Genomic DNA, 27,418 nt, shown 5'->3' with positions numbered 1-27,418 from the left:
GATTGACAGCAGACATCCACAACTGAATCATGTGACTTGAAAAACAGCATTCAGATTTTATTTTATACATCTGTATGATATGTACACCAAGTAATATTTGCAATGCATACAATATGGAGAAAGTGAGGACTGCAGATGCTGGAGATCAGAGCCTCAAGTGTGTTGCTGGAAAAGCGCAGCAGGTCAGGCAGCATCCAAGGAGCAGGAGAATCGACGTTTCGGGCATGAGCCCTTCTTCAAGAGAAGGGCCCTGAAGAAGGGCTCATGCCCGAAACATCGATTCTCCTGCTCCTTGGATGCTGCCTGACCTGCTGCATTTTTATGGCAACACATTTTCAGCAATGCATACAATATATCATGTTCTAATTCACTTAATTAGGTATTAAACATGTGTGTGCAGTCATCTCCAAATGATCTAAATATCAAAACCTTTTATAAAATATATACATTAGATTATAAACCTTCACCAGAGTTGTATAATTTAACTTTCAAAAAACATTTTTTTCAGCATGTTAAATGGATCAACATTTTGTTGTTTTCCCTTGTATTTGGGTCCGTTTTATATTTTCCAATGTTTCAGCCAAGGCCATTATGATCTTAGGACTGGTCGTCTGAATCCATGGATCATCAGAAACAATCCTGATATTGTTTTTGCTTAACATTACAAGATGCACCCTTCCTGCAGGTGTTACTGGATAGCCACCAGAATTGGAAATTCTGAACTAATTTTCCTCTTTTCTATCCCTGGGAGTGGAGTCCAATTTTAATGGTCCCCCACTACACCAGCTGGTATCAGCTAACACAGTGCAGATCCATGATTTAACATGGAATCCTCCTGATCTACCTGGCTCAACTACTGACTAGTTAAAGGTTGAAACATTTGAAACGCAAAATTTAGTTTGCTTAGCTATCTTAAACAAGAGTTGTGAGCTGTTGGTCAGCCTTATCCTCCTGATGGTTTGTACGTTTAGAATGTTCAAATTCCTCAAAGTCACGTCGGACCGTATTGTTCATGTACATATCTCTGTTAATTTTCTTCAGTGTCCTCAAAGTGAGAAAACTCATTACTGCACTTGCGCAATACAGGCAAGAAGAAATTAAGCCAAATAGTGCAACAGCAGCATCTCCCCCCTGTACATCACAATTCATAAAGGTATAACCGTGACGGGCATATAAGCGGTTTCTTAGCCTACAGACTTCTGTGCTATTTACCAAAATCATAAGATGCAGGTAAAGTCCAACACCCACTATATAGCCGATGCAGGCAAGAATATTAAACACAAATTCAGCCATGAGAAATTTTGGGGAGAGGCGGTGAAGCGGTTTAGCACCACCTACTAAAAAGAGAAGGGTAAGAGATCCCATAACAATGCTAACAGCTACTCCTCCATACACTCCAGGGGTTCTCTGTTGGCTGTACTGCAGGTCAAGATCCCGGATCTGCTCCAACTCAGTGCCTTGAAAAGGGCTGTACGCCGAATCGATGCTGAAAGCACCCGCGCCAAGTCCTCCCATGGACGTGTAGCCAGATATTGCTGCTTGTGCTGCTGCCACACAAATCAGGACCAAGATATTGGTTACAACCTCGCTAAACTGCAAGATACCTGCAAAGAGAAAGCAAACATTTTAAAACCATGCAATCACACAAGGACTTTACATGCAAATCTTAGCAGGACTTATACATTTAATGGTAAAGTCCTAGGGAGAGTTGCTGAACAAAAAGACCTTGGGGTGCAGGTTCATAGCTCCTTGAAAGTAGAGTCACAGGTAGATAGGATAATGAAGGAGATGTTTGGTATGCTTTCCTTTATTGGTCAGAGTATTGAGTATAGGAGTTGGGAGGACATGTTACGACTATACAGGACATTGGTTAGGCCACTTTTGGAATATTGCGTGCAATTCTGGTCTCCATCCTATTGAAAAGATGTTAGCTTAGAGATGTACAGCATGGAAACAGACCCTTCGGTCCAATCCGTCCATGCCGACCAGATATCCCAACCCAATCTAGTCCCACCTGCCAGCACCCAACCCATATCCCTCCAAACCCTTCCTATTCATATACCCATCCAAATGCCTCTTAAATGTTGCAATTGTACCAGCCACCACCACTCCCATACACATACCACCCCCTGTGTGAAACAATTGCTTCTTAGGTCCCTTTTATATTTTTCCCCTCTCACCCTAAACCTATGCCCTCTAGTTCTGGACTTCCCCAACCCAGGGAAAAGACTTTGTCTATTTATCCTATCCATGCCCCTCATGATTTTGTAAACCTCTACAGGGTCACCCCGACGCTCCAGGGAAAACAGCCCTACCCTGTTCAGCCTCTCCCCATAGCTCAAATCCTCCAACCCTGGCAACATCCTTGTAAACCTTTTCTGAACCCTTCGTTGATACACCTTAAGAAATGCAAAGCTAAACAGGGTCAATGAAGGCAAACAAAATTAAAATATGTCCACTTGTTGAAGTGATTGTATAGGTATCAAGCTCAGAGGGTTTGTTATTATTGCCATTGCATTCTCCAAACTGGTTGACTAATTGGCCATTAAAAATTAATTGATAAAATGATTAGCATTTTGTTCCACAGTTTGACAGATCCTTCAAGCCAGTGGTTAAATTGATTCACAAATTTAAATTTAATAAAGTTATTTATTGATGACAGGGCCATCAAAAGTTTGTCAACTTTTCTGCTAATTATGTAAAAAGGCTGGTTTAGTTACTATTATTAATCTGAAAACCTGGTGACCAAACCTATTGTCATTAAATTGTTGTCACTACCGCCAATCCAAGGCAAGGGCGAAAGCCTTTCACAAAGTGAAAAAACATAGGAAGTTACCAAGTTGATGCTAGAGATCATCCTGAAATGTTGACTTCTCCCTTTCCTTAAATGTGACCTGACCTGCTGAGTATTTCCAGTTTCTATTGCCTGCTGACCTAGCTCTGGAAAGAGCAGGCTGCACCCTATCCTGGCTGATAAATTCAATAAGTCTCCTTTAGAGATGGAAAACTGCCTGTTAATGGTTCCCCACAATCACACTAATCAGACTGCAAGACTTCCTCATAGGCCTGGCCATGCTGGCTGTAAACAGGTCCAAGCAGCAGACTTTGGAGGGTGACTGTCTGGGTGTCTTTGGAGAGGGAGCATGCGATGTCCATCAATGTCTTGAGAGAGAGGTGGGCACTGCAAGGGAATACAGTGCTTTAACTTCCTCCTCCAACTCCAATTTGACTCAGTCCCTTCCTGCTCTAACTCCCCCCCACCCCTGGATGATTTGCTTTGCCCAAAATGGGCAGTGCTTGTTAATATTCAATTGAATAGATGGGTGTTTTTATAGATGGTTACTAGTTTCTGTTGGAAGAAAGGCACTCAGTTGAGAGAGTCTGGGTCAAAAAAAGAAATCACTTTTGGGTAGTTTTGTGGCACCCCAGCATCAGAACCAGAATCTGAGGGTGAAGTCTCACCTCAGGACTCAATGGACAAGAAAGCGGTGTCATAACATGGCTAAAGAGATTTAGCACAATGGAGAGAGAGAGAGATTGAGAGAGAGAGAAAGATTGAGAGAGAGAGAGAAAGATTGAGAGAGAGAGAGAAAGATTGAGAGAGATTGAGAGAGAGAGAACATATAATAAAAAAAATTTGATAAAGTTACTGTAATAACGCTTGTAAAAAGGAAACTGTACAATTTATTCTCTTGAATGAATTACAGCATGAACTTTAAATACAAAATATCAGACAGAAATATTCAGTTGCTATTTTGTTCTGGTTTAATCTGTGAGTCTTAGAACATACACGCCCCAGTGTCACACTCAAAAATGTTGTTGCAAAACATTGTACCTGAAGCAAAATCTATTTTGTTTCATACATTTTCCTGACATATTTTACATAAACAAATTTGCTATTTCAACTGATAACAGCTGCTACATTTCTTCATTTTATACAATGACCATTTTGTAAAATTTCATTTCATGTGCTATTTTGTTTGCAAAAATAATTCAACAAAACATGTAAAGTTAGGAGGAAAAATTTGAAGAATTAAAAGTTGAGCATTTTCATAAATCATTAGGCAAAGAAAAAAAAATTGACGTTACCTTCACTATCACCATATAAAAACTGTAAAATCCCTCTAAAATTTAAATCAATATTTAAGAATATACTGAGGTATAATGTACATATGCAAAAATCTTTCATAATTATACTGTAATCTAATGCTGCTAATATGATTCACAATGTTACAGCACAAATTTGACTTCAGAAAACATTTAGCTGTGTTTTAGAGTAAACAGATCCACTTACACTCAGTACTTTCATCTATGATGAATTTAAAATAAATGCATCATAAAGATACACATTCTTATCTGTTGAAATAATGAAGATGTTGTAGTACTGACTTCTTTGCATCTAGATGCTACAGGAGTGACCTTCCAATTATAAATTCAGCAATCTGGCACTTGCCTCTGAAATAACTCTATGAAGGCCAGCATCCCGTCACCAAATATTTACACATGCGTAGTACACGATTCTGACCCAACTAGTGCTGAGCCACCTCCTAAAGTGAGCAGAACCTCTGACATTGCTTTTTTTTATATATATCTTCAAGTTTTTTTTTAATTAAACAAGATACAGCTTACAAACACTTAACATTAACAGCTGTATAGAGAGAAACAGCAATTTTACAAGGGAGGGGAATGACAAAGCCAGGCCCCAGGCTCCACCGTTCAACCAGTTTTCAGGGAAATTAGAACGTAACTGAAATCCCAACATTCCTGGTTTTTTTTCCTGTTTATATTTATTAAACAATTCACGGTTTACACAAACAATTAACATTTTCAGCTGTTTACAGAGAAACAACAATTTTACAAGGGAGGGGAATGGCAAAGCCAGGCCCCAAACCCAACATTCCTGTTTATATTTTTTTCCAAGGTGCACGAATCTTTATTCAAATTTCCACCACCAGGAAGAAAGGAAGCACCCAAGTGGCCTGTGTCAAGCAGTGCCCTTCACATCAAAGGGCAATGCTGTGTGATACACTCCTGTTTATTTTTTTTTATTCTTGTGCAAGCTATTCTCCTCGTTTATTATTCTTAGCACCATATCTTGCTTCCCATCCTGTCAAGTCATTTTAAACTCTTCCTAACAGCACTAGCAATGATCCACTGAGGAGTGTTTTGTTTTTAATAACTCCACAAAGGCTGGTATCCCGTCACAAAGCCACCCCTGATTGACACGTGGAAAGTCCTTGACATTGATCCAGCTCCGTCAAAGCCAGCTGTCAGAGTGAATAACTGAGGAGTGTTTTTTTTTCCCCAAGGTGCACAAATCTTTATTCAAATTTCCACCACCAGGAAGAAAGGAAACACCCGAGTGGCCAGGAACAAGTAGTGCCCCTCACATCAAAGGGCAATGCTGTGTGATACATTCCTGTTTATATCTGTCAGCCAGCACTCCCTGACTGGATCAGGTTGACAGCCCCAGTCACGGAACCCTCGTACTCTAATGAGATCCACCTGGCTGACCATGCTCCAATCGCTGCAGCCTCCAGACTTTGTGGCGGTCACAGAGTTTTGTTGGCTATGTCTTGGCATACCTGAAGATGGTACCCACTGATCACACTCCAGGTCTGAGACTTCTGGGGCACAAACTTTCGCAAAATTACCCTGTCAATAATGTATTACCTAAACCTTTCCCCATTTTTGATTTACTGATTAACTTGGGAGTTTTCTGTCTGTCTATTCTCCTTTAAAAAATGAAGCAAGTTCATTTAGTTGGATTCAATCCATCTTATACTAAGTCAGAAAAACAGGACAAACAAGGACTTAATGGTTGAAAATACGGTAACTTTTATCCCCCCTCAGTTATTTGATATTCCTCATCTTTACAACCAAAGTAGTTTACTCTCAAATAACTAAATAAAACAAAACCAGCACAAATCTGACTTCCGAGGAGGAAACGGAGGCTTTTTTGAGATTATTACTAAAACTCAGTTTAGGTGCTGAATTGCTACATTGACAATGATGTAATTATTTAATTAGATTATTTTACAAAGAGTACATAGAATCCCTACAGCAAACAGGCAGGCCTTTCAGCCCATTAAGATCACACCATCCTACTGAAGGTGGTCCCTATCCAGACCCACCCTCCTATTCTCTCCCTCCATTTTCCATGGCTAATCCCACCTAGTCTGCACATCCCTGGACACTACAGGACAATTTAACATGGCCAATTCACCTAACCTGCACATCTTTGGACCAAGGGAGGAAACCAGAGCACCTGGATGAAACCCATGCAGACACAGGGAGAATGTACAAACTCCACGTAAATAGTGGCCCGAGGCTGGAATCAAATCTGGGTCACTGGCACTGAGAGGCAGCTGTGCTAACCACTGAGCCACCGTGCTGCCCGTATGGTACGGTAGGAAGCCAAATGACTCCAGACTAGAGTTTATTTGAAGCTCCTCTCTATCCTCCTTCATTTAAACTCTATCAACATTTTCCATCACTTGCATCTTCATTTGTTTCTTTAAATACACCTTTGTTATTCATCACAACCAATCTGCGTGTCAGTAAGCTCCATATTTTTATAATTCTCTGGGTAAGGTCTTTTAACCCGAATTCTCAATTTGATTTATTACTGATTAACTTATTTTTATAGCTTGTTTTCCATAATCTAGAAGCAGCCAACGTCTTGTCAATATCTCTCACTGAAACCCTTTCATAATCTTAAGAGATCTCTTAATTGGAAACCTCCCAGTCTTGTATTTTGTACAGAATGAGCCCTAGTATGTTCATTCCCTTGTGGTTAGTGAGATCTCTTAACACTGTAGTAATTTTTAAAAAATTATAGTCTCCTTGTGGAAAAACAAAGTCATTTGTAAACCAAAAAATAAAATATGGCTCTAGAGCTTCAACAAACATTAATAAAACTGGAAAATTGACCCATACATATGCACTTTTTTTTCCTGTAAGCTTAACATATTTCCCACCATCTCTGCAGAATCATAATATTAGCATAAAATATATGTAACAGACTGATGTCACTCAGACAAATACAAGTGTGCAGCTCTGAATGAACCATGAAACTGAAAACTTCTGTAACTAGATGAACAAAGTACACCTGTAAACTTTTCAGAAATCACAAATTAAACAGTTCTGCAAAAATGAGATATTAAAATTCCAATCCTACGTAATCAGAATTTATAAAGCTTCCTGCTGGTACTTAAACATTGATCTTTTAAACTAATTAACTACTGATATAGCAGCAGATTCAATGTTAATTTTAAAACTGAGATTGATAATTTTTTGTAAAGTGAAAGGTATTAAACGGAACATGCCAAAAGGCAGGTAAATGAAGTTAGGCCACCGATCAGCCTTAAATCACATTGAATGCCAGAATAGACTTGACGGGCTGAATGGCCTACTCCTGTTCCCAAATAAACAAGTTTTCTAGTAGTGTCAATGGTTAGTAATGCAGCATTGCAGGGTTTTTTTATGTTGATTAGTTTATATTTGAATTTGCATTGTTTTTATGCTTTCCATATGCTTTCTTTATTTTCTTGGACAGAAATAATTTCATAAGTGCAATCTGATAATGTTATTCAGCAGGAATTTCAGTTCATTCTTTCATGGGATATAGGCATTAGCAAGGCCAGTTTTTGTTCAAAATTCCTAACCATCCTCAAGTAGACAACACCACTGCAGAGACTGAGTCTCACCAATTTGGACGTTCCATAACATTAGGAGAATGGCATTAAGCCGCTCAAATTATACAGATGGACAACGCAATATGGTTCAACAACATAAACAACATAGCTAATAGAATTAAACTTTCCTAAACCTCAAGTGAATGTTAAATACTTAAGATACAAAACAGCACCAATCACGTGTTAGATCCAGTAAGCTATATCCAATATTATTTTTCAACCACCCCTTCTGCTCCACAACCCCCAATAGTCTAACCATAGTATGGTGCGAGTTTGTCTCTATTACAGGTGTATAATCTGGTGCAACATGCTTATATTGTCCCTCATAACAACAGAAGCTGGGTGTGGATATGGTGGTATTGAAGAATCTAACAAACAAACACTGCAACCACAAGCACAGGAGTGTCTGGGCTAACACTAAGCATCAATGGCCAACTTATCTCCAGTAGAATGTCATGTTTCATGTGGTTTGCAGTACGATGTAATGAATTGTTTGTACACCCCGCAGGGCACATTATAATGCAGCAAAGAAATCAGAAGCATGTCTCTTTAAAAAGGTACACTGACACACTGTCTTGTTAAGTTGCTCTGGCTGAGACACATAACATAACATCATTTTCAAAATGTCCAAGCACTCTAGTATTCCTCAGTGAGTCAAAAGAGTGTCCAGGCACTTGCTTAACTTTTCTTCAGATCCTTCCTAAAAGTTGTAAGCCCACTCCTATTGAATCAAAGACAGAAATTCACATCCTACCACACCACATGAAACTCGGCTACCTCCCTGCAATCTTTTCTCGACTTGTGCTTTTCTTTTATTCTTGGACTTTGCTGTTTTAGATCTTCCAAGAAGTCACATTTGGACATTATGGCTGACATTTAGTTTATTCACTAACACCCCTGTATTGCTAGACAGATAGTATAGTTTGCATGTCCTCCCTATGCATTTTGTGCGTCCTGCCCAGGCCAAACTAAATTACCAAAAGGTAAATCACAATGTTTTCCAACTGTATGATACATTGGTAATGAAACCATAGAGAGTCAAACACTTCACTAAAGAATAATAAAGAATTTCCAACAACTTCCTTTTGCTTAAAAGTATGACAACACACCTCACAAAACAACATTAAGTTAACAAGAGAACAGTTACATTTCTCCAAGTATTCTTTCTTTCACCTTCACAGCACACTACCAAATAAAACTAAAGAATGTCAGCAGTAGTGTAGCTTATATTTTAAGAATATTGTTACATTCTTGTAGTTAATCGAAGCAGATGGACTTGCCTTGATCGTTCATTGCTAAGTACATATCTATCAAAACTACCATTAAAATTATTTTCTTTCTCAACACACTTCTACACATTGAGTAACCCTGTTAACTTTCTGTCTCAAGAAGTCAATGCCAAAAAGGTAATTTGTCCTTTTCACTGTCAATTCATAAAGCATTGCAATGTGTTCAGAGTATCATTTTAAAGTATCCTAGTGCTTCCTAAACATGTTCCCATGGTGACCCCACTGTAAAAGTAGTGAGGAGGTAGGGGTGGGAAGTTGAGGTTTCCAACTTCCAGTTTGGAGAAGCCATGATTGATATCACTGCTCTTGTGATGAATTTCCTCCAACAAAGCAATTTGAAATTCTTCAAGATATAACAAGTAAAAAAATTAGAACTCAAGATGACATGATGAAGGAGGATTCCACCACATAACGCTATCAGAAATTATCAAGTATTTCATCTTGTAGGAAACTTGGCCTTTAACGTATATTTACCATCACATGAACTGAAGTAAAATGAGAATGCAATGTTGTGCTTGAAGTAACATTATTGGCAATTAATATACAGGAGTACAAATTCATTTTTAGCCTAGCTGTACTACACAGCACCTGCTGCCCCTTAGTCTACTAAAGAAGTCACTTAACATCACAAATTTTCCTGAGAGTTATCTGTTAGTTCCAAATAATTGTGGTTTGATCAGCCATCACTAATAAACCCTGAATCAATTAATCAATCAGTTTTCATGTGTTTGGCTGGTTGGGACTTTAGGGCTTTATCCTATACCACTGAGACTCTGCTTCCTTAGACAGTCAATTGAGTCATAGAAGCCGACAGCACAGAAGTCGACTCTCCGCTGGTCAAACACAAACACCTAACAATTTAAAACCCATTTTCCAGCTCTTGGCCCACAGCCTTGCATCTTAAATGTTGTTTCTGTCTCTACCATTCTTATAAGCAGAGAGTTCCAGATTCCCACCACTCTGTAGGTAATTTCAACCCCTGCCATCACATTCCCTCTAAACCTCCTGCCGGTTACTTTAAATCTATGCCCTGGTCTTTGATCTCTCTAATGGGAAAATTTTATACATCTCAATCACATTCCTCCCATTGTATCCAATCTCTCTTCATAACTCAAACTCTCTACCATCCAATATCCTGGTCAATCATGCTTAGACTCCCCACTCTAAGTCTGGTGCCATCTTTTCTTTCCCTAAAGATAACTACAGTCTAACACTCAAGAGTTTCACACTCTTATTTACACTTTATGTACAATTTTGATCTTAATAATATATATCTCTAGGATTTTTCAGAGTCTTTATAGCATGTGACTGCTGTCAGTGCTACATCATCTTAAACATCACATCGTTAGCATACTCTCATTTTTGCAATGTGTCGTAAAAGGTGGACAGTCAAAACTATTCTCAATTTTAGATCTGAGAAATGACAAAGGATCAATAGTCAGGCCAAATGTGCCCCTTCAGCAGGTTTATAATAGTTGGATTGATAGAATAGGTCATTATTTCTTCTTAAACAGAAACCTCATTACAGCCGCAAATGAAAGGGCATAAACTCTCAAAAAAATTCAGAATCCGTCAATATTCTCCAGCTGTTTGATCCAAATTGTTAACCTACCTCCCAAATTCAATCCCTTAGCAGGAATGTATGTTCAGTGAAATGCTTCAAACCTAGGATGCCATGCAGCTTCCCGTCTATAACTTGTGGCTTTGCTTAATCATTTCCATAATAAAAGTTGCAGTCATGAGAGGCTACTGGCACATATGTAAATGTCTAGACTTGAAAAAGAGGGGTGACTAATGTACCCATTTTGTAATATTAACTGCCATTACACTTTTTAAGTGTAACTAGACACACTGTGTGGATTCAATAATGTACAATGATCAATTCAAATTGGCTATTTTGTCATTGCCATCTGATAATTGCGTTCTTTTTTTCCATTTTAGCATTGTGAAGAATCTGTCCATTAATAATGGAGAGATTACACACAGATGGGGAGAGTAATTAAATAGTGTAATTAGATTCATATATTCCCATAATAGCTTACCCATCTCAACTTTGAAATATACGTCAGAATGTGACTGCTACATGATGTTGGCATTGGAGTTCTACTTAAATCATCATGCTGAAAAGGAAAAGAAAATCTTACATTTATGTAGCAAATTTACATGACCACTATGCCTCTCTAAGCACTTTTCAGGCAAGGAAATAGTGTATTCACTTTTTTACTGTAGAAAACACAGCAGCTAATTTGTTCACAGCAAGCTCCCACAACCGCAACATTGTAATCAGTTTTTATGGTGATGATTGAGGGATAAATATTGGTAAAGACACTAGAGGTGAGATTTGGAGAAATCCACTCATTCTTTTTCTAACCAATGTTACAGGATATTTCAATATTTGCCTGAGAATACAGATTTAACTTTCCATATGAAAAGGTGGCACCTCTGACAGTGCAGCAACTCTGTCAGCAATGCAGCAAAGCATTAGCCTTGATTTCTGTCCTCAAGTCCCCGAGCTGGACTTGACCTTTCTGACTCAAGAGGTGATTGTGTTAAATATAGCATTTTCCAAGATATCCGAAAGCAAAATGACCCCTCTACATTAACCATCTACACCATACACACTGTAGGGGGTGGCCTACAGTGTGTATGCTGAATCTCCAAATGGCAGGACTCCGGGTCCTGTTTCTGGGAGAGGGGGAAGAGGGGGAAGAGGGGGAAGAGGGGGAAGAAGGGAGAAGAGGGGGAAGAGGGGGAAGAGGGGGAAGAGGGTGCTTTGAGAATGGGGTAGGCACAAAACCCACTGTCTTGCCCAAAACAAAACACATGAAAACGCACATTAATTTCTAATTTCTGCTAATTGTGGCAATGGTAAAAACCAGGAGGTTGAACTTGGCCCATTGTGTAAATCTGACACTCTTGTTTAGAGAAAAAGCTGCAAAATCGCATTACACTTTCTTCCCTGCCCCCTATGTTTCCAGCCCACTCCTGCCCATGTACACAATAAGATAGAATGTTACTGTCCTTCTATTTAAATACTCTTCAGCAGCATAAGGAGTAGTGGTTCTATAAAGAAGCTGAGTGGAAGCATAAGAGTCAGGTTGCAATTGTGTTCTCCATAACAGGAATTCAGACCCACAGTTTCTGAATGCACAAAGGTTTAGCTATTCATTCACAAAAATTATTACACAAATTTTGCATCAATGTTATACAGTATGCTTTAACCCCAAGACTGGCAAGATTTGGCAGCTTTTGTTTCTAAAACCAGTCATAGATCCGGAGACCTAAAAAATCAGGCAAATGTATCTTGCTGTGTGTATTATTAAAGGTACCATGGCAACATTTGGACAGGACATTTCAGTTAATAACAGCAGGTCTGGCAATAGTTGTAGAGAGAAAATATTTCGAGTTGAACCACCAAAGATAGTTGGGGGAGGCTGAATTTTACATCAATGATGGTGTGGATGCACTGAGTAGAGTACATAGAGAGAGTACCTAAAGAGAAAAAGGGATAGGCAAAACAGAGATTTAATACCTGGCCATACTTTCTCTGTCTCAGCAGCAATCACCTGGACTGCCTATCCCTTTTCTCTCTCACTCTCTCTGGACATTAGGTATTCTATCAGCTCAACTGGATGGACAACTGGTTTGTAATGCTGAAAGATGCCAACAGTATGGGTTCAATTCCCACATCAGCTGAGGTCACTGTAAAGGACTCCTGTTCAATGTCTCTCCTCGCCGGAGGCAGGGTGACCCTCAGGTTAAGCCATCTCCGTTCGACTCTCTTCGATTAGAGAAAGCAGCTAGGGTGACTTTACCTTTAACCTCTTACCCCCAGCTCTACTCTGACATCAGGGTAAATTCGGCCCTTCCCCAGCTATCTTTGAAGGGTCATTGGTCTCAATATGTCAATTGTGTCTTTCTCTCTCTGCAGATGCTATCAGACCTGCTGCGTATTGCCAGCACACACACTGTTTTTGTTTCAGATGTTCAGCATCCACAGTGGTATACATGCTTAAGCTCAAGTTTATATGTATGATAACTGGGATTGAATTGGTGCCAACTCAGGGGATGTAGCAGGATGCCCGACAGAGGTGCCCAGAGGTTTGGTGTATTCTGGTTGCGCTGCGTGCACCTTTCGGTAAGCCAGAACTCCGAGTACCACTTCGGCAACGTACACAATGATCAGCATGACAGCAAAGATGGAAACGGCAACTTCGGTGCCCAGTATGGCACATTTCACCGAGCTGTAGCCATGTCTATTGTAGAGTGACTCCCTCTGCTTGCATGTGTCAGTGGCATTAATTTTATGAATGAAGTGAAGGTATAATGCCACTCCAATAAGATAGACCACAGCTGCGAGAGCCTTCACCACACACTCCATGATCAGGAAGTTCAAGACTGTGCTGTCCTGCACAGAGGACCTGTTGTGTTGCATTATGCATCCGGCAACAAGAAAGGCCACGGCAAAAGCAAACAGAATGACACTGAGCCCTACTGCACAGTACACAGTGGCCGACTTCATCCTGTTGTACTGAACATCTAGCTCGCCGATCTGCTGCACTTCGTGATTTAGAAATCCGCTGTTAGCATAGCCCATGTTGTAATAGTAAGTACTCCCGAAGCCTCCGATGCTGTCGAAGCCAGCAGAGGCACTCTGGGTTGCTGCAGCACAGATCAGCACCACCAGGTTCAGAATGATTTCAAAGATCTGCAACAACCCTGCAACAAGCAGATTGAGGAAGTTGTTAGTGCAGGAACAGAGCACACCCAGTCCAACACCTCAACACAACAGATCAACAGAAGATACAGCGGAGGACCAGGGAGTGCAGAAGAGCATTAGACATCAATTCATTTGGCACTATATAATTAAATGTTTTAATTGCAAAGTGTCAGTTGCTAGAGATTGTTATAAATGTTAGATTGTCAGCAATGGTTTTAATAGATAAACTTATAGTTCAAGCAGGAATGTTATGGCATTAATGTCATACAGCATCTGTCTTGCTTTTCTTCTGTGTTTTGCGTTTTTGATATTCGACCATGCTGCTAAAGGAATCTCATACTTTGATCACCTTTATCTTGTAAATTGCTTCCTTTTTTAATTTCAGCTGAACACAGCAAGATGTAGTTACATGACCCATAGGTTCATTTATCTACTTCTTTTGTGGAAGAATTTCATTCAGAATTGGGATATATTAAAATAAAATATCAAAGAAAAAAAATGAAGACACTGGAGATCCAAGATTATAACTGAAAAAAGAAAGTGGTGGAAACACGGAGCAGGGCAGTGAATATCCATGGAGAGAACACATTATTTTAACATTGCAAATTGGACCTTTCATAAAGACAGACTGAAACTATCTGCTTTCAAAACATTAGCTTTGTTTTTCTCTCTCCATGTACCTATTGAAAGGCTGAGCACTTCTGATTTGTTTTTAAACCTGCACACATTGCTGTAGTCAAATCTCATTTGTGAATCTTGTTCAGATAGGAATGAAAAAAAATGCACAGCACTGCTGTTTCAGAATTGCAGTTTCCATTCTCAAGACAACCTATCTGCCTTGCCATTATGATGAAAGTTCACTATGTTGCATTAGGCAGATAGTACCTGAAAGGGTTAACTGATATCCTAAGAAAAGCTCCTCCCATCAGGATATAAAAGCACTATCCCGAGGAGAAGCTAACTAATGAGTTCTGGAGTTGCAGTATGCAGTCATGTGTACTTACTCTTAAGTCAAGCCTGATATCTCACAGCAGATTACTGTGCATCTCAGATAGCATGTATATTGTTTTTAAGCAGTAAACTTTGGCTGTATATCAAGATGAGACTATCTTCTTCCAAAACTTTGTATTGGGAACAAAAAAGATTGGGGACAGTGAACCTACCTCAAGCATCTCAGCTAGATCTGGTGGACATACCACAACATACAGCACTCCAATGTGGGGAGGATTTTGCAGTATAAACCACATTCTAGCTTCTGAATCTATTTTGGCCCTTCGTCTCCTATTGTGCTGCAACAATATACTATCTGTATATGCTTCCCACTCTTAAAAGGAGCCCAAAGTTCAATTACTATGGTTGCTGCTCTTTCTCTGATGGGACTCATTCAGCTTATAGGCATCTATATTAGTTGACTTTTATTGCTTTTACCAGGATTGGTAAGCCTTTATGCAAGCGTATGAAGTGGAGCACGTCCTCCTCCTTATTGTGGTGTCCGTCTTCTGTTGCTACTTTCCTTAGAAATACCTCAGTTGATTATCCAATCAAAGACTTCACAAGAAGCAGAGTGGAAAGATGAGTATATCCTGTGACAGAGCTTAGTGGTCACATTAATGTGGCGTGGGACTCACAGCCACAATCACACTTCAGGTCGTTCCTTTGTCTTTCACACTGCATTGTCCTAGGTTCACTATGGATTCAGTTGAAAGCTATCCACTGTTTTGTCCTGGGAGGGACCTCTGCTGTTGGGTCAATGTAGAGTTGCTGGTTCTTTATAATCATACTGAGATGCTAGGAGCAATGCACTCAAGTCTTCAAGAACTCTGGTCCAATGATCATTAATGCCTGTCCCATATCACCTCCAGATCTCAAAACAAGTTGTTCTATCCACTGAGAGGATACAAGGGGTTTCAACATGGAAATAGGTCATTAGGTCAACCGCGGTCAAGATTCATCTTTCATAAAGGGGGGGAGAATTGAATGACAATGCCCTCCAGTTTCAGAATTTAATCCCACCACTCACTTCTTCACTTAAATCATAGGATCATGAAAGACAAAGGAGGGAATTCAGTCAGTCATGCCCATGTTTGTCCCCAGAGGGAAAAAAAAATCACACGTTGTCTCATTCTTTTGTATTTTTCCTGTGGCCTTACAAACGTTCCACTTCCAGGTCATTTTCTAATTCTCCTTTGTGGCTGCAACTAAACCTGCCTAACACACACTTGTGCAGTGAAATTCAGATCCTAACTACTTAGGTTCTCAATCCTTCCACCAACACAAAAATTTTCTCCCCGTCTATTCTGTTTAGATCCCTATCAAATCTCCTTTCAACTTTGTTCTCCTTGGGGAAACCAGCTCCAGCTTCTCATAAACACACACGTGCTCAGGTTATACATAGAAGTTAGCGGCTTTTGCAGTAATTGGGCTACCAGCTACACAGGTTATTTGAGTCAAGCACTGACAGCAAGTTTATGAACCAATACTTTAACTCAAGCCTAATGTCTGTTAGTGTATTTTGATTAACTAGTTGAATGAAACTGGAAGACACCATTAAAAACTACAGAGAAACGAAACCAGTTATTTTGTAGTAATTAGTTACGACATATTAAAATAGAAGAAGAGCTTTTCATTTACCTTACAGAGAAGGTAATAAAATTGTTCATAAAAATAAAGTTCTGGTGATACTCAGCAGCTCTGGTGTCTGTGGAGAGAAGTGGAGTTAATATTCTTCCTCAGAGCTCCACAGTGTCATCCTGGACTTGAAATGTTAACTCTGTTTCTCTCTCCACAGATGCTGCAGAGCTGCTGAGTTCCTCCAGCACTTTTTTGTTTGCATTTCAGATTTCCAAAATTCACAGTACTTTGTTTTTAAAAATTGGTCATATTCTGCACAATTTATAACTGAGGAGGATGTGCCCATTAGCTGTATCACACGATAGTGCAATTGATGGAAGTTTAATTCTTAAATGAATTAAAGTACCAATTACATTAGAGCACTGCACTGAGTAAACAGGAAACATTAAAAAAAAATCACACCACCAGGTTATAGTCCAACAGGTTTATTCGAAAGTACAAGCTTTCGGAGTAGTACTCCTTCAGTTGGCTAGACAAAGGAACAGCAATCCAAAAGCTTGTACTTCCAAATAAGCCTGTTGGACTATAACCAGGATAGAACTTGTGTGATTTTTAAACTTTGTCCATTGCAGTCCAACACTGGCACCTCCATATCATAAACAGGATTAGGAAGCACAAGAAGCACACATATAACAAATTAACATCTGAGCTTTCAAAATATCACGCTACAGTTCTTGCAAATTCAGGATTAACCGCTTTATTTTCACAGAAAGTTTCAATCTGAATACTTAACTAAGGTGCCCCATGTAAACGAGACCTCCTCCAGCACATAAGGGATCTTGGAGTGCAGCACCATTGCACGAGGTGAAGCAGCAACTCATGAAAGCAATGTATGAAAGTGTAATGGTAGCAATTCAAAGTTGCAAAAAAAGCTCTTCCGGCATCACACTGTTAACCCCCTTACACTACCAAGGGAAGTGGATAAAGTTGGTGCGTATAAATACAACAAACATTATCTAATGGCACTGAACCCTCCATACCCAAATGCCTAGGGAAACCAAAGTTGCAAGGAGATTGGACAGATGTCTAAACAGAATAGATATGGGAGAAAATTTTGCGTTGGTGGAAGGATTGAGAACCAAAAGTAGTTAGGATCTGAATTTTACTGCACAAGTGCGTGGTAGGCAGATTTAGTTGTGACCACAAAATGAGAGAAAAAAAAACCAGAACACAGTACTACCTTTTCAGACCAATAAGCTGAAGAACTTCAGCATAAAGCAAAATACAGAAAATCTTAATAAGCTCATTCTAACTTGCAGATCATTTCAAACAGTGGGTAACTATTTATGTGAAGGACTGCATGCACTGAGATAATCATCCCTCTATATTCATGAGGGTTCAATTCCTGAGGACCTCCGCGAATGAAGAAATTTGTAAATGCGGAGCTCGTTAAAAAATAGGTTAAAAGTAGGTTAAATGCCTGCTGATGTTGATTTTTATTGATACCTATGTTTCGGCCTGGATGGGTGAATTCACAATTCATGATTTCATGGACACCAGGGATTTACTGTATTTGAATAATAGGCAGTGACAGTTAAATTTTATTAAGTAATCAGTTTCCTTTCTTTCAAATTATTTAAACATTGTTGCTCTCCAGTTCTAAGCAAAACCACCACGTACCTTATGAAACAGAACCTTTGTGCTTTTGCAGCTATAGTGCAGGCTGCCTACACAGTGACGAACAGTGAAAGCATATTTCACAAGCAGTCTGGAATGTAATTAGGCTCATACCAGGAATAAGTATCTGGTGTCATCTGCAGAGCACCTGGCTACATAACAAACACAGACTATTTGATGGAATCCTCAAACTCTAGAAAGTTAGACCTCAATTCAGTTTGGAAATTACCAAGACAGTAGGAATTAAGGCAACTTAGATATTCCATCACAAGCTCATTCATGAAGCCGTCCCAAATCTTGGGCCTAACAGCAGCATATCTGGCACAATTTCTGTGGGATCTGACAGACAGAGGGTCCTTCACATTGTCCCACTCCCCAGCCAATCGCAACCACCCACCCAACAAACCCCATCTAATAGGAAATTGGAATTCTTTGAAAAATCCATTTGTGCCAAGTGCTTAGAAAGAAATCAATCCTCCTGCATGCTTCGATAAATTTTGCTTTGCCTGGGAAGAACAAAAAGAACTTCGTGTCTGAAGAAATCTCTGCCATTTATTGCAACAGAGCATGGACAGAAAAATACATCACAACATCACATGCTTATGCTGTAACTCAATAGCCACTTTATAGCCTGGGGTTCAATGGTCACATCATACAACACAGGTTTCAATACAGTGACAACATAACACCTACATCACTGAAGAATTGATTGAATGGGTGTGGCTTGATATTTCTTCCCTGAAGCTAAGCTGGTTAAAACTGGTTTGGTTACTGTAGTTTCACAGGGACAAATCTGGAACCATTCCAACAGAAACTCCAAAGTAATGTGCAACAAAAAAGAAGTATATTTTCTTCCTTTTAGTTTTCCTGTGACCTCTTTATACAAACTTGTAGTTCACACTTTTTAAACTTCTCCTGAACCAGAAGAGAACCATGAATGACAATATACTACAGGACATACTGGGTAAAAGGTAAAGTCACCACAATCCCAGAGGGCTCCTCTGCCATGAAGGAGAGGCAACTGATGGTGACTTTAACCCGAGGGTCACCATGCCTCAGGCGAGGGGAGACACTGAGAAGGTGGGATCGTCATAGTAATCTCAGTCACTGTGGGAAGTGAATCTGTGTTGTTGGCACGTTGACCAGCTAATGATCTCAGACCGCAGAACTCCAACTCCCAAACTGTACTGTCCACACAACCCTCCAAAGTGTGGCAACTTGTGAGAAGCTGAAGTTTTTTTAAAAATCCACTCATGGGCATCACTGGCTGGTGAAAATTGATTGCCTGTCCCTACTTGTCTTTGAGAAGGTGGTATTGAGCTGCCTTCTTGAACTGCTGCAATCCACCTGCTGTCGGTTGTTCCACAATGTCATCAGGGAGGGAATTTCAGGATTTTGACCAAGTGATGATGAGGGAGTGGACAAAAATGACTGACTTCTATTTATGTAATGCATTTTTAACATCCAAGGGGTGTCTCAAAGCTTTTTTGCAGCCGATGTAGGACTTTTGAAACCAATGTGCACACAGCAAGATTCCACAACAGTGTGCTTATGTCCAGTTCCCTGAATATGTGATGTTGAATGAGCAATAAATATTTGGCCAGGACACCACGCTCCTATGGTTCTTCAAAACTAGCATCATGGGATCCTTTATATTGAGCTGGGCAGACAGATGAAATCTTAATTGAATGTCCCATCCAAAAGATGGCATCTTTGACAATGTGGCTGATGCTCTCCCAGTAACGTCAACGTTGATCAGCGTGCTAAAGACCTGCAGTAGAACTTAAACCCAGAGCGAGTTATAACTAACACACGGCTGACCTTGAAGGTGTTCATTCAGAACTGAGACATGAAGCACAGAAAATCAGGTCTTCCCTACCTGATGAGGTTCAGGAAACAAAAATAAAGACTCCGTAGTGTAGCAGCACACTTTTAAAAATATATTGAAAATTTATACTGAGATTAAGTTATTTAAGAAGATAATGTACTTTCTTAGTAAATCCCTCTGGTTTCTCTACCCAGCTTCAAGACTCATCTTCTCAACAACACCTTGGGTCATCCATCCTACTGCACATTTGACTGATACGCTTTACCTGTGTTGTAAAGATTCCTAATTCACCTTGCACCTATTGAGACCTTAAAATAATATTTGGAATCTACCTCGGGTACTTCAGCCATTTTTAAACCCCTGTCAACCGTTTCCAATGCTGAGTTGCAGGCTCAATCTTACTAACAGGTCCTAATTGGGAAATTGTCTCAAACCAGGTTATTGGTTGAGGGCTGTGCTGGTTTCCAGAAATGCTGAAGACAGCAAAAAGCAACTTAAGTCTGAGAAAAGAAAATCACAGGCAAAGACACGCAACCAAGAGCTGCCAATCTGACTACGGTGAGCTGTGTCAGCCATGACCCAGTTAATGAACTCTTGTCTCTGAATCATAAGATCTGATTTCAAGCACTATTCCCCAAGACTCAAGGACAAAACTTCAGATTGACATTCAAATGCAACACTGATGGAGTGCTGTATTACTGCAGGTGTTGTCTCTTGGTTGAGATCTTTAACAGAGAGCCCCCATGCTTGTCCAGGTAGATGGATCTTGTGGCACTTTGGATGTGAACACTGGAGTATGGTAGTAAGTTTGCAGATGACACCAAAATTGGAGGTGTAGTGGACAGTGAAGGACTTTACCTCAGAGTACAGTGGGATCTTGATCAGATGGACCAAATGGGCTGAGGAGCGGCAGAGAGAGTTTAGTTTAGATAAACGTGAGGTGCTGTACTTTGAAAAGGTAAATCAAGTCAGGACTTAGACACTTAATGATAAGGCCCTGGAGAGTGTTGCTGAACTAAGAGACCTTTGAGTGCAGGTTCACAGCTCCTTGAAAGCAGAGTCGCAGCATAGTGAAGGAGGCATTTGGTATGCTTGCCTTTAATGCTCAGTGCATTTAATAAAGGAGTTGGGCAGTCATGTTGCGGCTGTAAAGGACATTGGGTTCAGCCACTTTTGGAATACCGCATGCAATTCTGGTCTTCCTGCTCTAGGAAGGATGTTGTGAAATTTGAAAGGGTTCAGGAAAGATTGAGAGGGTTGGAGGGTTTACACTATAGGGAGAGGCTGAACAGGCTCGGGTTATTTTCCCTGGAGCCGCGGAGGCTGAGGGGTGACTTTACAGAGGTTTAGAAAATCACAAGGAGCGGGTGAATAGCCAAGGTCTTTTCCCTGGGGTGGGGGAGTCCAGAACTAGAGGGCAACCAACTGAATATTGACCCTTCCACCAATGGAAATAATCAGACAACACAGATTTGAGATAATTCTTTAGAGAATCAGAGGGTAGGTTAGGAAAGTATTTTAATAGTGAAAAGTAATGATCTGGAACCCACTGCTAATAGGGCTGGTGGAAGAACATTCCAGACTGAAAAAAATGGGCAGGCATTTAAACTGCACCTTTCACAACCAGAAGACTTACCCAGATTCAACTGTATTGTTATCAAAATATTGCAATATGGAAAAATGCATTGTGAATCTTTTGTATTGTCAGAATACCTGGTCCCAAACAAGAAATCCAGTAAATTTGCTGTATGACAAACACCCAGATACTAATATATCGAGGTGAAATTCAATGGAATGTTTCAGCAAACCAGTGTCACTATTAAATGAACACCGACAAACTATAAACTTAATCACCCGCATCCCCAAGATAAAAACATTCCATATTTCAACTTAAAAATGAAACAGTGAAATGTCATTCATTATCATTCGACTCAGTCACACTGTACATACCTCTTCTTGAGCACATGTAGGAGCACTTTGTCCCAAACGATTCTTTGGGAGGAGGAGGAGGAGTGTTCGTTAGTGATGGTGAGCTGTAATAAGGTGGTGAGGAAGAAGATGGCCGACTGTTTGGGTGAGATGGTGGTACTCTAGAACCAGGAGGTTGGGAGTATTCTTCTCGTGAATCATGTTTACTGAAACAAAGCATTTTTTTAAACTCAATCATCTGTTTTCAATGGTGTTTAAAGATTTGTAACAGGTTTAATATTTACAAGTGGGTTCAAGTTACTGTCTGTGCATGCAGTGCAGTTTAGCACACAATCTTACTGGATTAATACATACACTGTTGTGGAGTACACGAATTCCACCATAAAACATATGCATCAAGTTGCTACTTTATCATTGGTTTTTAGAAATCCCTTTCAATAAATAACTTGGTATTTTAACTGAGCTTTCAATTCCACTTTCATAAAAACAAATCTCGGTCCTACTTTAATTTTTCATTAAAGGGTCAGCTGGGATGGACCAATCCCTTCTCCATTTGGAAGATCTCGAATATTTTTGGCGGGTTAGACTAGCCAGGCCTTGGATTCAGACTGGCCCATTACAAAGGAGATCACTGTCTTTTCTAACATCTTTGTGTTGTGCTCAGCATAGGCACTGGTCCTGAAATTGTACACTAAGTAAATGAAAGTTACTGTACTTGATGCTACATGATTAACAGAATAAAGAAAATGTTACATGCTGTCACTGGACCAGTAAGCCAGAAACACAGCTAATATTCTGAGAACAAGGGTTCTTTTCCTACCATGGAGATGGTGAAAGTTGAATTTAGTAAAATTTGGAATAAAAAATATGCCTAATGCTAACCATGTGGCCACTGTCGATTGTTAGAAAAGCCTAGATGGTTCCTTTTGGGAAGGAAATCTGATACCCTTACCAGTCTGACCTACAGCAATGTGTTTGGCAGTTAACTGCTTTCTGGGCAATTAGGGAGAGGCAACACATGTGGGCCTAACTAATGACATCCACTTCCCATGACTGAACAAATACAAAACAAAAAGATGGAGAAGTTATAAGCGAGGATACCTTTCGCTTGGAGAGTACGGTTGTCGGGAAGAATTGGGTTTGCTTTGGTGAGACTCCCTGTAATCTCGACGATCTTCTCTGCTACGTTTGCCAGAATGATTGTTCTCGGAACTCGTGTGGTCTTGATATCTTTTTTCCCGATGAGGTCTATTTGAAGGTCGATTTCTATCAGAACCTCTTGGAACTTTATTAACATCAGACATTCTGCTGTTTCATTTGTTCCCAGGTCTTCACATCAAATCTGAAGATGCAAGTACATTTATGGAATAGAATCATAAAGTGGTTACTGCACAAGCAAAGGCTATTCAGCCCATCAAATCCAACCTGGTTCTCAGTAGGTGCAATTTGGCTAGTTCCACTGCCCTCCCCTTGTCCCATAACCCTGAAATATTACATCGAGGAAAAATATTTTTGTTTATTAAATCACTTTGCAGTAAACAGAACACAACAATAACTTACATTTATATAGCACCTTTACTATAATTAAGCATCGCAAAAGTCTTCATGGGGCATCATTTTGTAAAGCTTGACATTGTACCACATAGGTTAGATGAGCAAAGCTTGGTTAAAAGTCCAGGTTTCAAGGAATCTTTTTAAAAAGGAGGAAAGAGAGGAAGAGAGGTTTAAAGGGAGAATTCCAGAGCTTATGGCCTATCCTGAAGAGATGGCCATCAACAGTGGGGCAATTGAAATCAGACATGCTCAAGAGTCCAGAATTACAGAAGCACAGAAAATTGAGAGGTTGGAGAAAAGTACAGTAATAGGGAAGGCAACAAGCAGGTCAGATTGGAAAGCAAGAACGGGAATGTCAAAGCGATTTAAAAATGCATTCGCATTTCCAAAACACTGGGATATGTACTTGAAGACTTGTACTTACAGGGCTACAAAGTAACAGCTGAAAAGTGGAATCAGGCTGAACACTCTTTTCGGAGAAAGTGAGGATTGTCAATGCTGGAGATCAGAGTCGAAGAGTGTGGCGCTGGGAAAGCACAGCCATACAGACAGAATCCGAGGAGCACGAGAGTCAATGTTTCGGGCATAAGCCCTTCATCAGGAATGAAGCTTGTGTGCCAAGGGGGCTGAGAGATAAATGGGAGGGGGTGGGGCTGAGTGGGTGTGTGGGGGAAGGTAGCTGGGAATGCTATAGGTAGATGAAGGTGAGGGTGAAAGTAATAGGTCAGAGGGGAGGGTGGAGCAGATAGGTTGGAAGGAAGATGGGCAGGTAGGACAGGTCAAGGGAACAGTGCCAAGTTGGGAGGTTGGGTCTGGGATGAAATGGGGGGAGGGGAAATGAGGAAATTGGTGAAATTCATATTGATCCTGTGCGGTTGAAGTGTCCCAAGATGGAAGATAAGGTGTTCTTCCTCCAGGCGTCAGACTATAAGGGTCGGTGATAGAGGCGGCCCAACATCTGCACATCCTTGGCAGAGTGGGAGAGGGAGTTGAGGTGTTCAGCCACGGGATGTTCGGGTTGGTTGGTGAGAGTGTCCCAGAGGTGTTCTCTGAAACGATCCGCAAGTTGGCATCCTGTCTCTCCAGTGTAGAGGAGATCACATCAGGTGCAACAGTTGCAGTCGAGGACGTGTGTGGTGGTACAGGTAAATTTCTGTCAAATGTGGAAGTATCCTTTGGGGCCTTGGATGGAGATGAGGGTGGGGAGGTGTGGGGGCAGATTTTGCACTTCCTGCGATGGCAGGGGATGGTGCCAGAAGGGGAGAGTGGGTTGGTGGGGGCGCATGGACCTGACAAGGGACTCGTGAAGGAATGATCTCTCTGAAACGCAGATAGGGATGGTGAGGGAAAGATCCCTGACCTATCACTTTCAGTCCCACCTTCATCTACCCATCGCATTCTCAGCTACCTTTCCCCCATGCCCACCCCTCCTCCCATTTATCTCTCAACCCCCCTTGGCCCACAAGCCTCATTCCTGACGAAGAGCTTATGCTTGAAAAGTCGACTCTCCTGCTTCTCGGGTGCTGCCTGACCTGCTGTGCTTTTCACACCGAACAACTTTTTTGGATAGCACAGACATGATGGGTCAAACGGACTCTTGCTGTGAAACAAATATCCTGGAAGGGCAACATAGTGTCATAGAAACGTACAGCACGGAAACAGATCTTTCGGTCCAACTCGTCTATGCTGATCAGATATCCTAATCTAATCTAGTCCCATTTGCCAGCATTTGGCCCATATTCCTTCCTATTCATATACCCATCCAGATGCCTTTAAAATGTTGTAATTGTACCAGCCTCCACTACTTCCTCTGGCAGCTCATTCCATACACGTACCACCCTCTGAGTGAAAATGTTGCCCCTTAAATCTCTTTCAAATCATTCCCCTCTCATCCTAAACCTATGCCCTCTAGTTCTGGACTCCACCACCCCAGGGAAAATACCTTGTCTATTTATTCTATCCATGCCCCTCATGATTTTATAATGTCTCTCAGGTCACCCCTCAGCCTCTGACCTCCAGGAAAAACAGCCCCAGCCTATTCAACCTCTCTCTACAGCTCAAATCCTGCAAACCTGGCAATATTCTTGTAAATCTTTTCTGAACCCTTTCAAGTTTCACAACATCCTTCTGATTAGGAGGGAGACCAGAATTGCAAACAATACACTATTCCAAAAGTGGCCTAAGTACTATTCGCTTTCGATTCCACCAAAATACAAGATCAATTGTCAAGATGGTTAAGGTACACAAATTGGAATGTTCAAGACTCCGGAGAGTTTAGTGACTGTTCCAAATTCTCAAATCCAGAATTTTTTTCTTATAAACCTGTATGAGGCCAACCTCTACAAGATCACCCCTCAATCTCTGACTCTATGCGGGGAAAAAGCCCCAGTCTAGTCAGCTTCTCCTTTTTGCTCAAACCCTCCACTCTTTATAGAGGTTTATAAAATCATGAGGGACATAGAAAAGGGTGAATTGCCAAGGTCCTTTTCCAAGGGTTGGGGAATCGAAAACTAGAGGGCATAGGTTTAAGGTGAGAGGGGAAATATTTCGAAAAGGACCTGAGGGTTATCTTTTTCCATGCAGAGAGTGGTGTGTCCATGGAACGAGCTGCCAAAGAAACAGTTGGAGGCGGGTACAATTACAATGCATGTGGATGAGTACATGTGTAGGAAGGGTTTAAAAGGGACATGGGCCAAACACTGGCAAATGGGACTAGATCAGATTGGGCATGTCTGGTCAGCAGGAATAAGTTAGACCAAAGGGTCCATTACTGTGCTGTATGAAGCACCCTTTCAAAGTACATCAGATTTGTTATTTATAGTTTCTTTTGACAGGTTACAGTTTAGCAGAAGCAGGACAAGTTGAAACATGCTAACAAGAAAAACAAGCAACGCATAAACAATTCAATACTTTTACAGAATATATCCAGCTTTTGTTTTGCTACAGCTGCCTAGTAGGTTATATGGATTTATCTTTTAAGATACTGAGGGGCAGTGAAAGGTAAGTTTGGTAATGAATGCCAAAATTGATATGCTATTTAACAACACTCTTAAAACACGGGTTCTGCTTTTGTTTCCTTCCATTTAGAGTGGGAGGAGACTGATGTGTTTTCAAGAGCTCAATCCAAAAGCAGCCATTTCCAATTCACCTACAGAAGTGTCTTTTTTTGGTAGTTAAATAACAAATTGACACATTCCGAGGCAGTAAAACTTGGGACTTGATTGAGGGGGAAGATTTTTCAAAAGAAATGCCCGATTTGTCGGTAGGAGGTTATAGCTAAACCATTTTCACTCAGGTTAGGCTGTGGATTCATCCGGTACAGAGCAAATTAAACCACGCTGGACAAACAGCGGCTTCACTTTTTTTTATTTCAGAAATATACTTACAAACAGCGGCTTCACAGTTAAAGCGGGGATAGTGCTTCCCACTGGTGAAGACCACTCGGCCCGACCTACGTGTGCTAGAGGAGATTGACAACACTCTCTAAGTCAGATCACCCTAATAGGACAACCACCTGATGAAGGAGCAACGCTCCGAAAACTAGCTTCCAAATGAACCTGTTGGACTGTAACCTGGTGTCATGTGATTTTTAACTTTATCCACCTCAGTCCAACACCGGCATCTCCAAATCACCCTAATAGGACCAGAATTAGGCCAATCGTTCGCCCCAATCGAAGTCCCAGGTGTTTAGATATATGTATGTATGCATGTGTGTGTAAAAGAAAGGAAAGATAAGGTGTAAATAAGGCGGAAAAAGGCTTATCCAAACTCAGCTCAAACCAAGATAAAGTCCTCACCTTTCATCAGCAGCGTCTTGCTGGCAAACTGAAACCAGGCGGTTAAAAAAGCAGGGAATAAACTGGTTATTCCGGTTCCACAAACTACAGCAAATGGTGAGCCGAGTTCACCAAAGATGGAAGAAACTGCTTAAAAGTTGAAAAAAAGACTCCCCTGTAAAGTTCATATCAACTCCATAAAACGCTGTAACCGGCCCACAGGGTTCAGTTTTCGGGTTAACGATTAAACCAGCAAACTGATTGTGCCCCGAGCAGGAGAGAATCCAATCTCTGTCAGTCCCTGCTCCCCCTCACCTGAACCTTTCACTCTGGAAGCTAACCTGTAGGGGGCGGCGATTATATTACAATTGAAAGCT

General features: G+C 40.7%; 1 protein-coding gene across 4 annotated transcripts; it reads right to left on the bottom strand.

Annotated features, from left to right (window-relative positions):
- Positions 1 to 287: 287 nt before the first annotated feature.
- si:ch211-191a24.4 (uncharacterized protein LOC100150331 homolog) lies at positions 288 to 27,418 on the bottom strand. Of its 4 annotated transcripts, XM_043719413.1 has the most exons (5): positions 27,063 to 27,418; positions 22,813 to 23,053; positions 21,733 to 21,917; positions 13,119 to 13,705; positions 10,016 to 11,106 (listed from the first exon to the last, which is right to left on the bottom strand). In XM_043719413.1, the coding sequence occupies exons 2-5, from the start codon at positions 23,013 to 23,015 to the stop codon at positions 11,005 to 11,007; spliced, it is 1,077 nt and encodes a 358-aa protein (XP_043575348.1). In that variant the 5' UTR covers positions 23,016 to 23,053; positions 27,063 to 27,418; the 3' UTR covers positions 10,016 to 11,004. The 4 variants fall into 4 exon arrangements, with proteins under 4 accessions (XP_043575347.1, XP_043575348.1, XP_043575344.1 ...); XM_043719412.1 differs by lacking the exons at positions 10,016 to 11,106; positions 13,119 to 13,705 and adding an exon at positions 288 to 1,604 and having other exon boundaries at positions 27,063 to 27,407; XM_043719409.1 differs by lacking the exon at positions 10,016 to 11,106 and having other exon boundaries at positions 11,747 to 13,705.

The sequence above is a fragment of the Chiloscyllium plagiosum genome, chromosome 29 (genome assembly GCF_004010195.1).
Source record: "Chiloscyllium plagiosum isolate BGI_BamShark_2017 chromosome 29, ASM401019v2, whole genome shotgun sequence".
In the NCBI taxonomy this organism is placed as follows: Eukaryota; Metazoa; Chordata; class Chondrichthyes; order Orectolobiformes; family Hemiscylliidae; genus Chiloscyllium; species Chiloscyllium plagiosum.
This window is presented reverse-complemented; position numbering and strand designations above follow the sequence as displayed.

Bases quoted from the DNA above. Each gene is read 5' to 3' on its own strand.
- si:ch211-191a24.4 (XM_043719409.1), bottom strand. From the start codon at position 23,015: ATGTCTGATGTTAATAAAGTTCCAAGAGGTTCTGATAGAAATCGACCT. The intron at 21,918-22,812 runs GTATCCTCGCTT...GCTTTGTTTCAG, and splicing joins CCGTACTCTCCAAGCGAAAG to TAAACATGATTCACGAGAAG. The intron at 13,706-21,732 runs GTATGTACAGTG...TGCTTGTTGCAG, and splicing joins CTACATGTGCTCAAGAAGAG to GGTTGTTGCAGATCTTTGAA.